The sequence below is a fragment of the Myotis myotis genome, unplaced genomic scaffold (assembly GCF_014108235.1).
Source record: "Myotis myotis isolate mMyoMyo1 unplaced genomic scaffold, mMyoMyo1.p scaffold_m19_p_4, whole genome shotgun sequence".
Classification (NCBI taxonomy): Eukaryota; Metazoa; Chordata; class Mammalia; order Chiroptera; family Vespertilionidae; genus Myotis; species Myotis myotis.
In genome coordinates, this window is record NW_023416346.1 from 98,218,823 (window position 1) to 98,236,550 (window position 17,728).

The following is a 17,728-nucleotide window of genomic DNA, read 5'->3' on the forward strand; positions in this document are numbered from 1 at the left end:
TAACAAACAAAACTCATATAAATAATAAGGGGTGGGCAATACACCACATAATAAAATGTTGATTATTCAATTATGCAAATATCAGACAAATACTGTTATGATGTTATTATTTTTATTTGGGCATAGTATCTAAGACTCATGCATAATAGAGCAGTTCAAATCAGTTGAAATGAGACAATATTAAAGGAGGACTGTATTTAATTTCACATTTTTCTGGAAAAATGCCAAATGTCTCAAGTGATAAGTGTTAGAAAATATAACTAGCTATGCCAGTAAAATATATTACTCACACACTGTCTTTATCAAAGAACCCAAAGTCAGGCTCATGAAACAGCTAGAGAGCCAAAATGACTCTTGAAAATAAAAGACACCTTCTACCCGCCTTCACTATTATAAGACACCAGAGGACTGAAAAAGTTTGTCATTACTTGGGTCAAACATATAAAAATGTTAATAAAACTAGAATCACTGTGCCTCTTAAGTTAAAAGTGTCTAGTGAAAAAATGCATGACCTTTAACAAAAATTAAAATTCTGTTAGTTTTCCTCATTCCTTCTGATCCTCCTAATATTCTTTCACATTCACCATACCGAGGGAAAGAAGGTGGTTGATGCCCTGAATAACCCGTTCACATTCCTCATCTCTGGAATGAGCTCCCCACTCTCCTTCCTGGGGTTTGTATAGCAAAGCAGTCAGTTCCTCCTGGGACACAGGAACACCAGCACCAACTTCATCTGGAAAGGCAGCTATGTATAAACGGAATAAACAGAAATGATTAGTTTCCAATATCATGGTATTGTCATTTTTCTTTTAGAAGAATTATAATTCATTTTTAAAAGCATATTTACTTCCTTCTGGAATTGGCTCCATATCCCAGGGGCTCATCTTTTCTCTTTCATTATTGTCCCAGCTATTAAAAAATAACAAGACACAATTAAATTTTACATGATTCTTTTATATAGTAGCATAATTTATATGACTTATTGGGGATGAAATTTGGAAAAGGGTAATACAATTTTCCTTAAAGTACAACTTTGCTTACCTATAGATAATAATAAACCTCTAATAGAGAAAACATGATCTACCAATATGAAACTTAGAAAGCAGTAAGCTTATTCTTAGTTTAACTTGGCTTCTTTATTATTCCAATCAAGGACATATTCAATGTTAAGCTAGCATATAGAATAAAAAGATATCTTTGGAAAATTCCTTTCAGGTTAAAAAAGTGATTCAATAAACCACTTATTTCTGTGAGATAATCTACATTATCCTAACAGCTTAAGTATTATAACATCTCCAAAATTTTATTATTCCCTTTTGATATGCAATATGGAGACAAAGGTTAATATTCACAGAATAAACATGTTCTATCATACTTGACAAAAAACTTTATTAGGAATATTATAATTAGGAATAGATCATGAAGAACTAAAGTAAGTGTTATAGACAAAAACCACATCCAAACATAATACAGTCATTTCTACCTAGAATTAACACCATCAAATAAAAGCCTAGGTACTAATATTCATTGCTACATTCCAGCTGCACCAATTATTTTAAACACTGAATTAATTTCAGTATTCTTCATGAAATAATAGTAAATCTTGTCTAAAATACAATTACAAGAAAATAGGGACATAAGGGAGGTAGAAGTAAGCCTTCAGTTTCTGCTTTGTTTTAGCAGTAACACTTACCTGTTTTATCATCAAATTCTATAGGTATTATGATTACTTTCTTACAGTTACTAGTATAGGTCTTGTAATATTAGTTGTCAGATAAAATGACATTATTCCTGGTAAGGTTTACAGAAAGTCCATATAGCACTTCAGTATTATACCGGGCATAAAAGACCATAACTGTACTTACTGAACACTGTAACACTGGAAAGAACTATCAGGATACTCTGGTTGAAAAGGCTGCTGACTCTCCACAGTCCCAAACCACCAGGCATCATCTATTATACTGCGGAATCTATCACCTGCAATGTTTTTAGAAATTCTTACAACGGTGCTCTTGAGAATAAAGCCCTGTTCCCACTCTAAATTTATATTTTTGAAAGGTTTTTCATTAAAACCCTCACCCAAAGATCATTTAAATTTAGAAGTCGGAGGAGAGAGAGAGAGAGAGAGAGAGAGAGAGAGAGAGAGAGAGAGAGAAAGAGAGATGAAAGAGAAACATCAATAGGTTGCCTCCGGTAATTGCCCTGACCAGGGATCGAACCCACAACCTGGGTATGTACCCTAACCTGGAATCGAACCTGCCATCTTTCGGTGCACAGGATGACACTCCAACCAACTGAGCCACACTGGCTAAATTGCAATATTTTGTTGAATCCAGAAATGGCATTGTAACTAGCGTTGTTAAAGGTTTCAATCTGAGTTTTGCAGATAAGTGAATTTTACATTTTACCTTCTCCAAGGATTTTGATTTCCAGGTACTAGCTATCTTTTTGAAATAAGTCATATATTTCCATGTTTTCTCAAATAAATGTCACCACATACAATTTAACTTTTATCAATTATCTGAAGGCATCATTAGGCACTCTACTTCTTGCATTGTACCTATGTTACACCATTTGTTTCTTCTCTTTTTTGCTTTTTGCCTTTAAAATCACTTCATACTAGTCTTCTGTTCTAAATGGCTAAGGATTACAAAACCAAATCATTGTAGAAAAAAAAAGTTCCTTCCAAATAAAAGATAACTTAAACATACTAACAGCAAATATTCACATAGTGTTCACTCTGTGTCTGGTACCATTTTAAGTGCTTTCTATATATTAACTAATTTATTGCTCACATCAACCTTATAGCTGTTGTGTCATGAGATTCCCATTTTAAATAGAAGTGAGGCACAGAGAGGTTAAAAACTTGCCCAAGATCAAAAGCTAATGAGGGGGAGGTAAGGAAGTAGGAGAAGGCAAGCGAGGGAGAAAAGAAGGGAGGGGATGAAAAAAAGTGGGGGGGGGGGGGTGAAGCAAGCTGTGGTGGGAGGAAGAAAGAAAGAAAGAAAACCACAATCAGTAATGTTCTGTTTAAGATCCCAAATATTAAGTATTCTATTTTAGGACAACTGACATTTGATAATTTTCTTTTTAATTCAGATTTGTATTCTAACAGATTAGAAAACTGCAGAAGGTTTAGAGGTTATATGATATTAGAGGCACGATGCATGAAATTCGTCCAAGAGTAGGCCTTCCATTCCCCTGGCTGCCGGCACCAGCTTCCCTCTGGCACCTGGGACCCGGGCTTCCCTCAAAGCCCCGGCTTTGTCTGGAAGGTCGTCCAGTCTAATTAGCATATAATCTTTTATTATTATAGATATGCAATGTGCATAAAACCACCAAACATAATTGAGAAAATATTTTTAATTTAATTTTTCTAATTTGGCTAACAGGTTTTTCCAGCTTACATTCAGTTAAATCGGAATTAAAGTTACTTTACATCAAACTTAATAGTCATTAAGTGAGAATTCTATACTCACCGATCTGCCAGTTCCTTTCTTTGGCTTCATTATAAAACTGATGTAGCACAAGGAAGTCAATGACATCTGGCATATCATGATACCTGTACAAAAATTAAAGCACCTATGAACAATATACAGATATAATAGTATATGTTACTTACTAACTATCCAGGGATATATTTAAAGTGAGCCATTAAGCAAAATGTTTTAAACCTCAAGGTTCCAACAAAAGTCTTTACTTAAACTCCATCTGCTTTGTTTTGTTTGCGAGCACCCTGCCTATTGCTGTATCACTTCAATGATATAAAGATATCAAAGAAGGTTATTAAAGTTTCATTTAAGTTATTTTTACTAAGGACTTTTTAAGAAAAGTATGGCCATGGCTGGCTGGGGTGGTTCTGTGGTAAGAACGCCAGCTTGCATACTAAAAGGTCTCAGGTTTGGTGGGAGGCAACCAATCAATGTGTCTCTCTCATATTGATGTTTCTCTCTCTCTCCCCCTCTCTCCCTTCCTCTCTTTCTAAAAATCAATGGAAAAAATATCCTCGAGTGAGGATTAACACACACAAAAATATGAATTGATGTTATTTTGTCTCCTTAGATTTCAAAATTAACTTTAAGAAATGTGACATTTACTATTCCTATTTTTAACAGAAATAAAAGCAACTAGGGTGTTTCAAGCATATTGCTAGGTACTTATAAAAGGCTTTTCATTTATTCCTAACAAATATCCTGAGAAAGATATTAATATTTCCATTTTATAAATAAAGGCAGGAATTAAGAGAAGTAACTTACTCATGAACATGTATACATTATGTTAAAATACACATTTGCTATATACATACTAATTAATAGCTATATATATATATATATATATATGTTAAATAAAAACATAAACCAAGAGTTCCACATTAAACCTTGTTCTTTAAAACTCTAAGCCTATAGTGCTGTAGTGTTTTCTCTCATATCAAGTCTTGTACTCTGCAGAATACAAAATAGGGATCAACAAACACACAGCACACACATACAAACACACAGAGCTACTCACTTAATGGAAAAAGACTCTCCAGTCATTTTGCCTGAAATGGGGTCCAGAAATGCAAGCTTCAAGCAGCATAGTGTAGGTGGTCCAACCTCATATTTGATTCCTACAATCTTAACAAACTCTTGTTCCTATTAATGAGAATACCAATAAACTATTACTTTACATATAAATATCTTTCTAACGTTTACATATTATTTAATTATTATTGGAACAGTTTAAAAATTATCTGAATAACCAACAAATACTCTTGACCCTTATTCGCAAGTTGTAGTTTAGTGCAGGGCTCTAAACCAAGGATAAGCAGCAGAATTCCCTTGGGAAACTTTAAAATTCATGTTTCTAAATCCTAGCCCTATAGAATAGAATTCAGTAGGTCTATGGTACAACTCAGTCATATATATTTAAAGAAAAGAACTTCTCAGGGAACTATGATCCTCTGCCTAGTTAAGAATCACTCATCTGGCAGAAATACAGTATGTAAATAATGCAGGTAGACATGTCTGGGGAAATGAGATACATTTTTTAACACCTACAATATTATTTTATAACTACAGGCCTGGTGCACAGAATTCATGCACGGGAGGGGGGTGTGCCTCAGCCCGTCCTACAACCTCTCCAATCTGAGATCCCTTGGGGGATGTCCAACTGCTGGTTTAGGCCTGATCCCTAAAGGCTGGCCTAAACTGGCAGTGGGACATCCCTCTCACAATCCGGGACTGCTGGCTCCTAACCGCTTGCCTGCCTGCCTGGCCTGATCACCCCTAACCACCTCTGCCTGCCGGCTTGATCACCCCCCCTAACCGCTCCCCTGCTGGCCTGATCACTACCTATCTACTCCCCTGCCAGCCTGATTGCCCCCTAACTGTCCTCCCCTGCCGGCCTGATCCCCCTAACTGCTCTCCCCTGCCGGCTTGATCACCCCCAACTACTCTCCCCTGCTGGCCTGATCCCCCTAACTGCTCTCCCGTGCCAGCCTGATCACCTCTAACTGCCTCTGCCTCAGCCCCGCCACCATGGCTTTGTCCAGATGGACAGCCAGACAGTCGTCCGGTCTAATTAGCATATTATCCTTTTATTAGTATAGATACCACCCTCATAGATTGGTTATCAGTCACTCTTAAAAGATGACAAAACTGAGCCTCATGGTTACAGTGATTTGCTTCCCAGTAAAACAGCAGAGCTTAGATTGAAATTCAGGTCTTATTCCAAAGCATAGGCTTTTGCACCACACATATGCTAACTCCTATAATTTCCTAGAACCATGGGGTTAGAATCTAAAATAAGAAATAGGTTTTATTCATTCCTCTGATTCTAAAACAACCAACCAAACAAAAACTCAATTTTCATCTGATTCATAATAGATGGTAGCATCCCTAACTCTCAGGAGATGATTATATAAAGCTTACGTGATAAGATACTTTAGCATCTCACAACCTTAATAAAATTTTAATAGTTATTTAAATCTTTATTTCAGTAAATGTACATATTTGTATCCTTCCTGCTAAGCATCCTCACACATCCTTCACTTACCTGGAAAAACATTGTAAAATTGCTCTTTTAACACTTGTTTTTCAAGTAAAAAAAAAACAAAACCAGGGTTTCTGAATCTCCGGAGAACCAAGATGGCGGCATAGGTTAACGCCGGAGTTTGCTGCCTTGAACAACTACTTCAAAAGTGAAACTAAAAAACGGAACGGACATCACCCAGAACCACAGGAACGCTGGCTGAGTGGAAGTCCTACAACTAGGAGGAAAGAGAAACGCATACGGACACTCAGAGGAGGCGCAGTGCTGAAGTCAAATTCTGAGGTGCGGAGTGCGCGGAGCGTGTTTTCAATCTGGAGGGAGTCACAGACTCTGAGCTCCAGATACAGGCGAGTCTTTAGGGACCCAGACTCAAACGGGAGAAGCGGGACTGTCTGGCTTCGGTCAGAGCGAGTGCAGCTTTCTCTCCGAGATTTGCAGCGGGTGCTGGGACTCAGAGAGGCAGAGCCCCTGGGGACAGGACTGAGAGCCGCCATAACTGCTCTCTCCGGCCCACCCTGTTGATCCTGTGCGACCCGCCCCGCCCAAGCCCTGCATAGAGGCATTTGCCGGATAGCCTCAGGCAAAGGCTAGATTAGCACCTCCCTAGAGGACAGAAGTTCTCTCATTGCAGACACAGATGATTCTCATAGCCACTTGGCCTGGAGGTCAAACCCTCCCTGGTATTAGCTACAACAATCAAGGTTTAACTATAAGACTGCGCACAAAGACCACTAGGGGGTGCACCAAGGAAGCATAACAAAATGCGGAGACAAAGAAACAGGACAAAATTGTCAATGGAAGATATAGAGTTCAGAACCACACTTTTAAGGTCTCTCGAGAACTGTTTAGAAGCTGCCGATAAACTTAATGAGATCTACAAGAAAACTAATGAGACCCTCGATCTTATATTGGGGAACCAACTAGAAATTAAGCATACACGGACTGAAATAACGAATATTATACAGACTCCCAACAGCAGACCAGAGGAGCGCAAGAATCAAGTCAATGATTTGAAATGCGAGGAAGCAAAAAACACCCAGCCGGAAAAGCAAAATGAAAAAAGAATCCAAAAATGCGAGGATAGTGTAAGGAGCCTCTGGGACAGCTTCAAGTGTACCAACATCAGAATTATAGGGGTGCCAGAAGATGAGAGAGAGCAAGATATTGAAAACCTATTTGAAGAAATAATGACAGAAAACTTCCCCCACCTGGTGAAAGAAATGGACTTACAGGTCCAAGAAGCGCGGAGAACCCCAAACAAAAGGAATCCAAAGAGGACCACACCAAGACACATCATAATTAAAATGCCAAGAGCAAAAGATAAAGAGAGAATCTTAAAAACAGCAAGAGAAAGAAACTCAGTTACCTACAAGGGAATACCCATACGACTGTCAGCTGATTTCTCAACAGAAACTTTGCAGGCCAGAAGGGAGTGGCAAGAAATATTCAAAGTGATGAATACCAAGAACCTACAACCAAGATTACTTTATCCAGCAAAGCTATCATTCAGAATTGAAGGTCAGATAAAGAGCTTCACAGATAAGGAAAAGCTAAAGGAGTTCATCACCACCAAACCAGGATTATATGAAATGCTGAAAGGTATCCTTTAAGAAGAGGAAGAAAAAGGTAAAGATACAAATTATGAATAACAAATATGCATCTATCAACAAGTGAATCTAAGAATCAAGTGAATAAATAATCTGATGAACAGAATGAACTGGTGATTATAATAGAATCAGGGACATAGAAAGGGTATGGACTGACTATTCTTGGGGGGGAAAGGGGTGTGGGAGATGCGGGAAGAGACTGGACAAAAATCGTGCACCTATGGATGAGGACAGTGGGTGGGGAGTGAGGGCGGAGGGTGGGGCGGGAACTGGGAGGAGGGGAGTTATGGGGGGAAAAAAGAGGAACAAATGTAATAATCTGAACAATAAAGATTTAATTAAAAAAATAAAATAAATAAATAAAATAAAATTAAATTAAAAAACAAACAAACAAAAACAAAACCAAAAATAACAAAACACATGTATGTAAACCTATGCAGAAATGATGGTGTATATATCCCTATGCCTGTTTGTCTGTGTGTGTATATATATATATATATATATGTATAAATAAATGAACATGTACTTATAGGTAGAAAACCCTTCTCTAAAAAGATACATACCTATTTTACTCAATACAATGAAGCTACATAGGTAATATATGAAGATAAATAATCCATAAAGCACCACAAAGTTTTGAGCTTCTTGGGATTTGTGATATTTACTATATCTTAAAGCCACCAGAACCTCTAGGGTGTTTGTAGTCCACACACGTAGTCAGTTTATAAAGCCTCCAGAATGTATAAAATTTTGAGGAAAATATCCACACCAGGGAACTACTGCTTTGCTCCTATTATAGAATAGTATACACTGGAGGACCTAAAGCTTAAAGGAAATTAGGTCAAATAATCAAGATAATAGGTGGCATATAAATTTTGGGAAACAAAATCTAAACCATAACACTCAGCTTTATAAGAGTACTAGAGGCTCGGTGCATAAAATCCATGCACTCGTGGAGGGGTACGGGGTTCCTCAGCCCGGCCTGCGCCCTCTTGCAGTCTGCGAGCCCTTGGGGGATGTCCAATGGGGAGCGGAACTAAGCCGGCAGTCAGACATCCTTGGCAGTCAGACATCCTTAGCGCTACCATAACCGCCAATGCACTCACCAGCTGTGAGCCTGGCTTCTGGCTGAGCGGCGCTCCCCCTGTAGGAGCACTGACCAACAGGGGGCAGCACCTACATTGAGCATCTGTCCCCTGGTGGTCAGTGTGCGTTATAGTGATCGGTCGTTCTGCTGTCAGGCAGAAACCGGCTCTCCGACATCCCCCAAGAGGGTCCTGGATTGTGAGAGAGTGCAGACCAGGCCGAGGTACTCCACTGGGACCGAGGAGGTTGGCCAGCCAGGGAGGGACCGTGGGAGGGTTCCAGGGCATGTCTAGCCTGTCTCGCTCAGTCCCAATGGGCCGGATCCAAGCAGCAAACTAACCTACCAGTCAAAGTGTCTGCCCCGTGGTGGTCAGTGCATGTCATAGTGAGCGGTTGAGCAGTCTTAGCATATCATTAGCATATTACGCTTTGATTTATTGAACGAATGACCAGACACTTAGCATATTAGGCTTTTATTATATAGGCTGGTAATCATCTTATCTTGGACACACAATCAACAGTGAGATAGTCATGAAATTGAGAAAAAGCCTACAGGCAAGTACTTTAATTCCAAAGCTACTTCAATTTCATAGCTAATGAATTTGGCAAACTTACCCTGAGATCCATTTTATTCCATGGTTGTTTTTGTAAATTAACGCTGTATATTTTTGATTTCCTTACAGCTCGCACATAAGCTTCATGTCCTTGCCTAAAATAGATAAGCTAAAACAAAGAACATGACATATTAAACAGCAGTGTCCTATTTAACAACTCTATACATTACAATATATATTCCTACAAATGTCCTCTTCTGTTTACACAAACATAATTATAATTTTGAAAAATATGTACAATAAATGTACCTGTCACCATCAAATAGAGTTCATTGAGTACTCATGCCCATGTAGCCCAAGTACTGCAGAATAAAAACTGCACACACAGTCCCTTTCCCCCAGCAGCTTCATAAATTTCTGAAGAAACAGACTATGACAAATGTACATAAAAGCCTTATCTTATTTTAAAATATTTAATATTTATTCATATCTTAATATTTTAAAGTATGTACTTCGAATTGTGACAGTCTAAGTTTCAACATTTTAATAGTCAGCCTATGTTTGAGAGAAAGAGAAAGAGAGAGAGAGAGAGGGAGAGAGAGATGTGCTACTAAATAGCAATTTCCAGAAATTTTTTCATTTTTCTTTTACAAGAATTAACATCAGAACTGGCATTTTATGGAAGGAAAATGAATCCAAGTGCTTGGTAAGACCCTTCACATCCTAAGACAGCATTCACTATGATATTCTGATTCATTAAGTAAGTTTCTTTCCCATAATAATTTTAAGGAGGTGGTAAAATAGAACATTAAAAAATCATACTATGATTTTTCTAAACTACACTGACACACTCTACCAATCAACAATGTTTAAGTCAGAATTTGTAACAGCTAAAAATATAAGTAGAAAACTAAAAAAGATTTAAATATTACTATATAAAGATAACTATAGGGGTTAAGAAGTCAATAGTAAGTACGTTGTCCAGATATCCTTTATTATGTATTTATTCCTATACTCAACAAATAGCAGCACTCTCATAAGATTATAATGTGTACAGATCCTTATCTTATTCTATAAAGTCTTCTAAATTATCCTTCGTAAGCCTCCATAAAGCAGGCAATAAATAAAAGAAATCATGACTTTGAAAATGCCACCCAAAAAGTTCTTTAAGTTTTCTTTTGTGTTTTTTTTAATGCAGCATTCAACAAAGTACTCTACTAAAATAACCACACAAACAAGCATTGCTCAAAAATCTAAGTTACAAGATACACTTATGAAAAATATATTTTAATAATATCAAAAGATATTCAGCAAGCAATTGCTTATTCATAAAACTATTTGATAGCTATCTCTGGTACAAGATATCAATAATAGGCAATCATAGGAAGATTTAGTGAAATTTTTATTGGTTCCAAGACTTTTAGAAATTTATGTAAGGTTTTGTTCCTTCTTTTATTACAATGAAAACATTACATTCCTACTATTAGTTTTAAATTGAAAACTGTGTGTAAGCATTTAATCACTCAAAAATGATTAGTCAAAATCAGACTATACAAATCAACTGGAGTTCATATATTACAATGTTACCATAATTTTCATAAGAAAATGAAAAAGAAACACATTTTCATCATATAGAATTTAATTCAATTTTTGATGACCAAACCATAACTACGGCTATATTATTCAATCATAGGCTTGGCAAGAAGGCCTTGTTTATGAAGTGACATCCCCCTAATCATCAAAATGGAGTTATTCTCTAGTATAATTTCTATCAGGTAGAAGAGCATGGGCTTCTTTAAAACAAAACAAAACAATACAATATTAGAACTTGAATTAGGACTAAAAATTCCACTATAATTATGCTAAGTGGCAATTAAGATAAAAATAAAGACAATTATTTTCATGACATCAGAAGCCAATCAATTTATCTTAATGTTCACAGGTCGTACAAAGGACACAAAGATTAAGGTTCAGTCACTGTCCACAAGAAATGTATAATTAAACAGAGCAGCTAAGACAGTGTACATATAACTATAATAGAATTGAAAATATAAATACCCTAAGACTGATTAAAGTGAGTGTTCTTGAGGTTCTAACAGAAAAGAGTTATAACAAGTAACAATTACCTCATCTCCCATTTGTGGGACAAATGGAGATCTTCGTGGAATAGTATCTAAGATCCACTGAGGGGCAAACCATTCTTCATTGGGCTCCCCTGCCATAGAAACCAGCCCTCCTTTCTAAAATATAGTTCACAAATATGTAAATAATAAATGTAGGAACAGCAGTATTAAAAATTACAAGTAGAGAATGTTAAAAACATTAGATGATAACAAAAACTAAAATATACAAATTTTAAACATTTTCCTTTATTAATCATGTACAACTTGTATGCCAATAAAATAATTGAGTTCTTAATATGTTGCTAAATTTTGTCTGAAAAAAAAATGAGACACTATATAGTATCTAAAAACCAAATTTTACATGTCTCTAGAATACCACATAAATTCAAATATACTAGTAAGTCACAATAACTTTTTACCAATAAAATGGTTATAATCAAAAAGCTAATTCTGTCTACTAAAGGAAAAGGCTAAAAATGTGTACATTTTAAATTAATGTTAAAAGAACCATGTAGATTAAATCTATATATCATCCAAATGAAATTATAAAAGGAAAGAGAAACCATCATTGAGGTAAAATCATATATAATAAAAGGCTAACATGCAAATTGACTGAACATCGAACAACCGGTCACTATGACACACACTGACCACCAGAGGGCAGATGCTCAATGCAGGAGCTGCCCCCTGGTGGTTAGTGCTCCCACAGAGGGAGCGCCGCTCAGCCAGAGGCCGGGCTCAAGTCTGGCCAGCGCAGCGGCAGTGGTGGGAGCCTCTCCCGCCTCCACGGCAGTTGGACATACCCCGAGGGCTCTCAGACTGCGAGAGGGCACAGACTGAGCTGAAGGACACCCCCGCTGAGTGCACAAATTTTGTGCACTGGGCCTCTAGTAAAACTATATAAAAAAATTGAAAAGCCCTGGCCAGTGTGGCTCAGTTGGTTGGGTGTCATCCTGTGCCAGTTTGATTCCTGGTCAGGGCACATATCTGGGTTGCAGCTTTCAATCCCTTGTAGAGAATATAGGAGGCAGCCAATGGATGTTTCTCTCTCTCCCTCTCCCTCTCCCTCTCCTTTCCTCTCTCTCTAAGAATCAATTAAACGTCTTTAAAAAATTAAGAGCCCTCTAAAACTTATCATACCTTTTCATTTCACAAGTCAAAAATGTATAGGAAAAAAAAAAATGACTGGTGCCATGACAAGAATAACATCTTTAGGCTGGCCAGTGGAGTGTCAACCTGTGAGCCAGGAAGTCATGGGTTGATTCTCTCTCATCATGATGTTTCTGTCTTTCTTTCCCTCTCCCTTCCTCTCTGAAATCAATAAAAATATATTTTAAAAAAGAATAACACCTTTAAACTATAGTGGCTTATTATTTCAGACTTTATTACATTTTAACAAATAATTGTGAATGTTTTAATTTAATAACAATTAAAATAATAATGAGGGTATTTTAGGCCTCTACTATTGATAACAGAAAATTTTCAAAAATTCTTTCTATTTTAAACTCATTTAAAATCATTTTCCTTACTTAGTTTCTCAGATGGAATGTTCTCTTTAGAGAAAAGTCAAGTGTTAATGTTAAATAGTCCAATACCAAAGGTAAAAAAAAAAACCCACAATAAAACCCTGTAAACTTACAAACCTTCTTTCTAGTCTGTTTGGGTTTCTTTTGCCTCTCTTCTAGTGACTTCAAATTCTCCTCTTCAGAGCTGCTGCATATTTTCCGTGTTGCCTGTCTAGTTTGTCTTTTTGGAGGTTGCAAATTTATTCCAGCATCTGCTGTCCAGTCAGAATATTCACTTGATGAATCACTGTAAGTAAATCAAAATTATGAATAAGCCTAGGAAAAAAACAGGTTTGCCTTAGAATTGAAAGATAATCATTTTATAATCAAACAGCATTATAAATGACATAATTTGATTCTATTCTAACCGAAGAGAAAAAAAAGTTTATCAATATAGAATTTTGATCATAGTACCCAAGTGATTTTAGTGAAATGCTTCTTATATAAAGTATAATGCTTAGTTTCCCATAACAGAATTTAAAATTGAAAATTAAAGTCCAGATCACAAAAACTTCTTCAAATAAAGATGCTTCTTTTTGCTAGAAATAGTTAAAAAATAGTTGTTTTAAAACTGAAATAAATACATAGAGCCTGCCAAGATGTAGAATCTTGGGTTTACAAAGGACCTTATTTTACAGATGAGGGAACCAAAGCTCCTAGTGATATGCCCAAAAAGATATTGGCAGAGCCAGAATAAAACAGCAGGTCTCTGGGCTTCCAGCCCAGTACAGTACTCTTTCTACTATAAAGTCATACTTTAACTCTAGTCTTACCAAATTCCTATAAGAACATAATTACACGTTAAAATCATCAAATAATTTTTACCAAATCAAAACCATTAAAACTACCTGGAAGAACTTTCACTTTGCCATTCAATGACAGGATCCTCTACAGAAGCATCACTTGTGCCAACTGTTTCATCCTCCTGAAACAAAGAGCCAGCAATTAAGATATATGGTTTTTACATAGCATATTGTTAATTAGCACACACAATTTGTATACCCCAAAAATGTTCTAGTTAAAATGTACATAACCAAAGTAGAGGGAATAGCTAACCCTTGTGTACACAAACTCCAGTTTAGATTCTTATCTTGTTTTATCTATATCCTCAAAAACTGCCTCATATCCCAGAAATTATTTTGAAGTGAATCTGGACCAAAAAGGGATTTTAACTATAAATATTTATTAAGATAGGGATTTTTTTAAAAAAAAAATTTTATTGGTTTTCTCCAGAGAGGAAGGGAGAGGGATAGAGAGTTAGAGTTAGAAACATTGATGAGAGAGAAAGATCCATCAGCTGCCTCCTGCACGCCCCCCACTGGGGGTGCTCCTGCAACCAAGGTACATACCCTTGACCGGAATCGAACCTGGGACCCTTGAGTCCGCAGGCCGACGCTCTATCCACTGAGCCAAACCGGTTTGGCAGGGATTCTTTTTGAAAACACAAGCACAATACTATTATAACATTAAAAGGTAACATCAATTACTTTATACGTAGTCATCTTTTCAGATCAAGATTTTCATGGGTGGGAAAGAGAGGGACATCATTGATAAGAGTGAAAAAGTTATCAGTAGTGAGAGAAGAATGAGGTACCATACATTGCCAATGCATAATTAAACCTTCATTGTTTCCTTGATAACTACAGTTAAGAGCATAAAAAGGAAACAGCTGAAGAAGAGAATAGTATGAAGACAAGAATTACTATACTCTTTATTCCATGAATAAGGTAGGTCTGAGAAAAATCATCACTCACTAATGTCCATAATCAGTGAAGTCAACAATGAGAGAAAATGTGTACATTCAGCTGATTATAGAGTCAACCAGTTCTGGGACTGTATAACTAGTATTCACTATTTATATTCCACTTCTTTCAATTTCTACGAAGATTTCATGTCACCTTTTTCTCATTTTCCCAAAGCCAAACTTTTTTTTTTTTTTTTTTTTTTTTTTTTTTTTTTTTTTTTATAAATATATTTTATTGATTTTTTTACAGAGAGGAAAGGAGAGAGATAGAGAGTTAGAAACATCGATGAGAGAGAAACATCGATCAGCTGCCTCCAGCACATCTCCTACTGGGGATGTGCCCGCAACCCAGGTACATGCCCTTGACCGGAATCGAACCTGGGACCTTTCAGTCCGCAGGCCGACGCTCTATCCACTGAGCCAAACCGGTTTTGGCTCAAAGCCAAACTTTTGTTTGCATGTTTGATACCCACAACCAAGACAGTATCTTAGGTACAAGTCAGAAAAGATAGCTAAAAAAATTTAATATAATCTTCAAATTTGCTATTAAATGCCTTATTAATAATCCTCTTATAAAAAAATCATTAAAATAATTTTGTGTTAAAGAAGTGACCCTTCAAAGTAAATCCAAAGTGATGGTACTAACTAGAAAACAAAAAAATTATATTGAGTAAGTAATATCAGATATCTAACCTCTGAGGAGCTGTCTGAATCTTCCTGTACACCTGAACTTTGACACAGCGCTTGCGAATTATGCTCAATGTTGGACCGTGTTTGGTAAGTATGCTGACGCTTACGTTGTGTTCTTCGTAGAGACCTTCCACAGCTAGGCTGATAGTCATTCTGTAAAACAAAAGTACAACAGACTTTTTAAAAATGAAAGTCTCAGTGAACATACATAAACAGACATAAAAAACGCAAATAAATTGGGTGGGGGTGGTGTGGGAATAAAGGTAAGGGATAGAAATAAACCCCCTAAAAGAAAACCTAAGACGTAACTATATATATACTCCATCTTCCATTAATATTAATAATAAGCAGTATTAATGGCTTTCCTATTTTGAAAACTTTGTGAACAAATTAAAAACAGTGCTTAAAGTCTGGGATGTAAAAATTTACCCAATCAGAATTTAAATAGACTATATTATTCACAATTACAGAATGACACAAGGTATCTATGTCATAGCTATAGCTATCTTTCTATATAAAAGAGAAACATGAAAATTAACTGCCCCTCCGTGATGCCCACAAGCCATGCCCACCAGCCAATGAGGAGTGACTATGCAAATTAACCCAACAAAGATGGTGGGTTAATTTGCATACACAGGCACCAGGCAGCCAGGGGCAGGGCAGGTACTTCCCCTGCGTCTCCAGTTCTGGCCCCGCAGCAGCTTGTGCACACACAGGTGCCGGGGAGCCGGGGGCGGGGCAGGAGCTTTCCACGTGTCACCATGGCAAGCATGCGGACACCAGACAGCTGGGGGCAGGGCAGCGCATGCGGACACTGGGGAAGCTACTGCCCAGCTGGCGCGTGAGCACAGGCGCCAGGGAGCTGGGGTCAGGGCGGCGCGCATGGGCTCCGGGGAGCCGGGGGTGGGGCCGCGCCCATGGAAGCTGGGGGCGGGGTCTGGAGCTTCTCCTGCGTTGCCATGCGGGGGAAGTGTCCACCCCGCTTTCGCGCGCGCTGGCGCCAAAAGGCCTGTGTCCCTGGGACAGGCATCCTCGGGAGCCAGGCCACCCCGAGCCTGTAGGCCTGGAGCGGCCGGGGTCCCGGAACATGACAGAGGGTGCACATACGGCTGAGGGGACTCCGCTCCACCCCCCCCCCCATGCACGAATTTTGTGCACCGGGCCCCTAGTGTATATATAAGCTTTAATATAATATGTACTTCTTTAGTTCTATAAAAACTACATTTAGGAAACAGTTCAAAATAAAGAATTAATTTTTAACAGCCAAAATGTAAAGTGAAAACTATTTTATTCTAACCTTTAAAAATATAAAATACTAGAGGCCCGGTGCACAAAAATTTGTGCACTCGGGGGGGTGGGGGTGGGAAGGGGGGTACCTCAGCCCAGCCTGTGCCCTCTCGCAGTCTGGGACCCCTCGGGAGATAACGACCTGCTGGCTTAGGCCTGCTCCCGGGTGGCAGAGGGCAGGCCCAATCCCTAGGTGCAGCCCCGGGTCGGGCTCAGAGCAGGGCCGATTGGGGAGTTGGGGCGTCGCCCTGTCATGCACAGAGCAGGGCAGATTGGGAGGTTGTGATGCCACCCTCAGTCACGCTCAGGGTAGGGCCAATTGGGGGGTTGGGGCACCGTCCCCTGTCACACTCAAGGCAGGGCCGATGGGGAGGTTGCGGCGCCACCCCGTCACGCACAGAGCAGGAACAATTAGGGGGTTGGGGCGCTGCCCCCGTCACACACAGAGCAGGGCCCATCAGGGGGTTGGGGCACCGCCCTCTATCACCCAGAGTGCAGGGCCGATCAGGGGGTTGGTGCGCCACCACTCTCACATTCAGGGCAGGGCTGATGGGGAGGTTATGGCTCTACCCCATCACACACAGAGCAGGGCCCGTGGGGGGGGGGGGTGGGGAGCCCCCCCCTTTCAGGCACAGAGCAGGGCTGCTCAGGGGGTTGGGGCCCTGCCCCCTGTCACACACAGAGCCGCAGGGCGATCAGGGGGTTTGGGCGCTGCCCCCTGTCACGCTGATCCCGGTGCCGGGAGGCATATTACCCTTTTACTATATAGAATAGAGGCCTGGTGCATGGGTGGGGCTGGCTGGTTTGCCCTGAAGGGTGTCCTGGATCAGGGTGGGGGTCCTCACTGGGGTGCCTGGCCAGTCTGGGTGAGGGGCTGAGGGCTGCTTTCAGGCTGGGAGTGACTGAAGTTCCCAACCACTCCTTTTTTTCTTTTTTTTTTTTTTAATTCTGGGCCAGCTTTACCTTGAGGCTTGGCTCCAGCTCTTAGGCCTCCGTGGCTGAAAGTAGGTTTCTGGCCTTTGCTTACAATGTTGCGAAT

At 39.0% G+C, this 17,728-nt stretch overlaps 1 protein-coding gene across 4 annotated transcripts in view; it reads right to left on the reverse strand.

The window, feature by feature from the left end:
- The window catches only part of BRWD3 (bromodomain and WD repeat domain containing 3), a 153,755-nt gene that overhangs the window by 41,199 nt on the left and 94,828 nt on the right, over positions 1-17,728 (reverse strand). For all 4 annotated transcript variants that reach the window (XM_036304582.1, XM_036304583.1, XM_036304581.1 and 1 more), the window contains exons 21-30: positions 15,406-15,555; positions 13,817-13,893; positions 13,047-13,215; positions 11,407-11,520; positions 9,342-9,449; positions 4,510-4,634; positions 3,480-3,562; positions 1,866-1,977; positions 848-909; positions 590-745 (exon numbers count right to left, since the gene is read on the reverse strand). In XM_036304582.1, the coding sequence (XP_036160475.1) occupies positions 590-745; positions 848-909; positions 1,866-1,977; positions 3,480-3,562; positions 4,510-4,634; positions 9,342-9,449; positions 11,407-11,520; positions 13,047-13,215; positions 13,817-13,893; positions 15,406-15,555 (1,156 nt within the window). The remainder of the gene's footprint in view (positions 1-589; positions 746-847; positions 910-1,865; positions 1,978-3,479; positions 3,563-4,509; positions 4,635-9,341; positions 9,450-11,406; positions 11,521-13,046; positions 13,216-13,816; positions 13,894-15,405; positions 15,556-17,728) is intronic.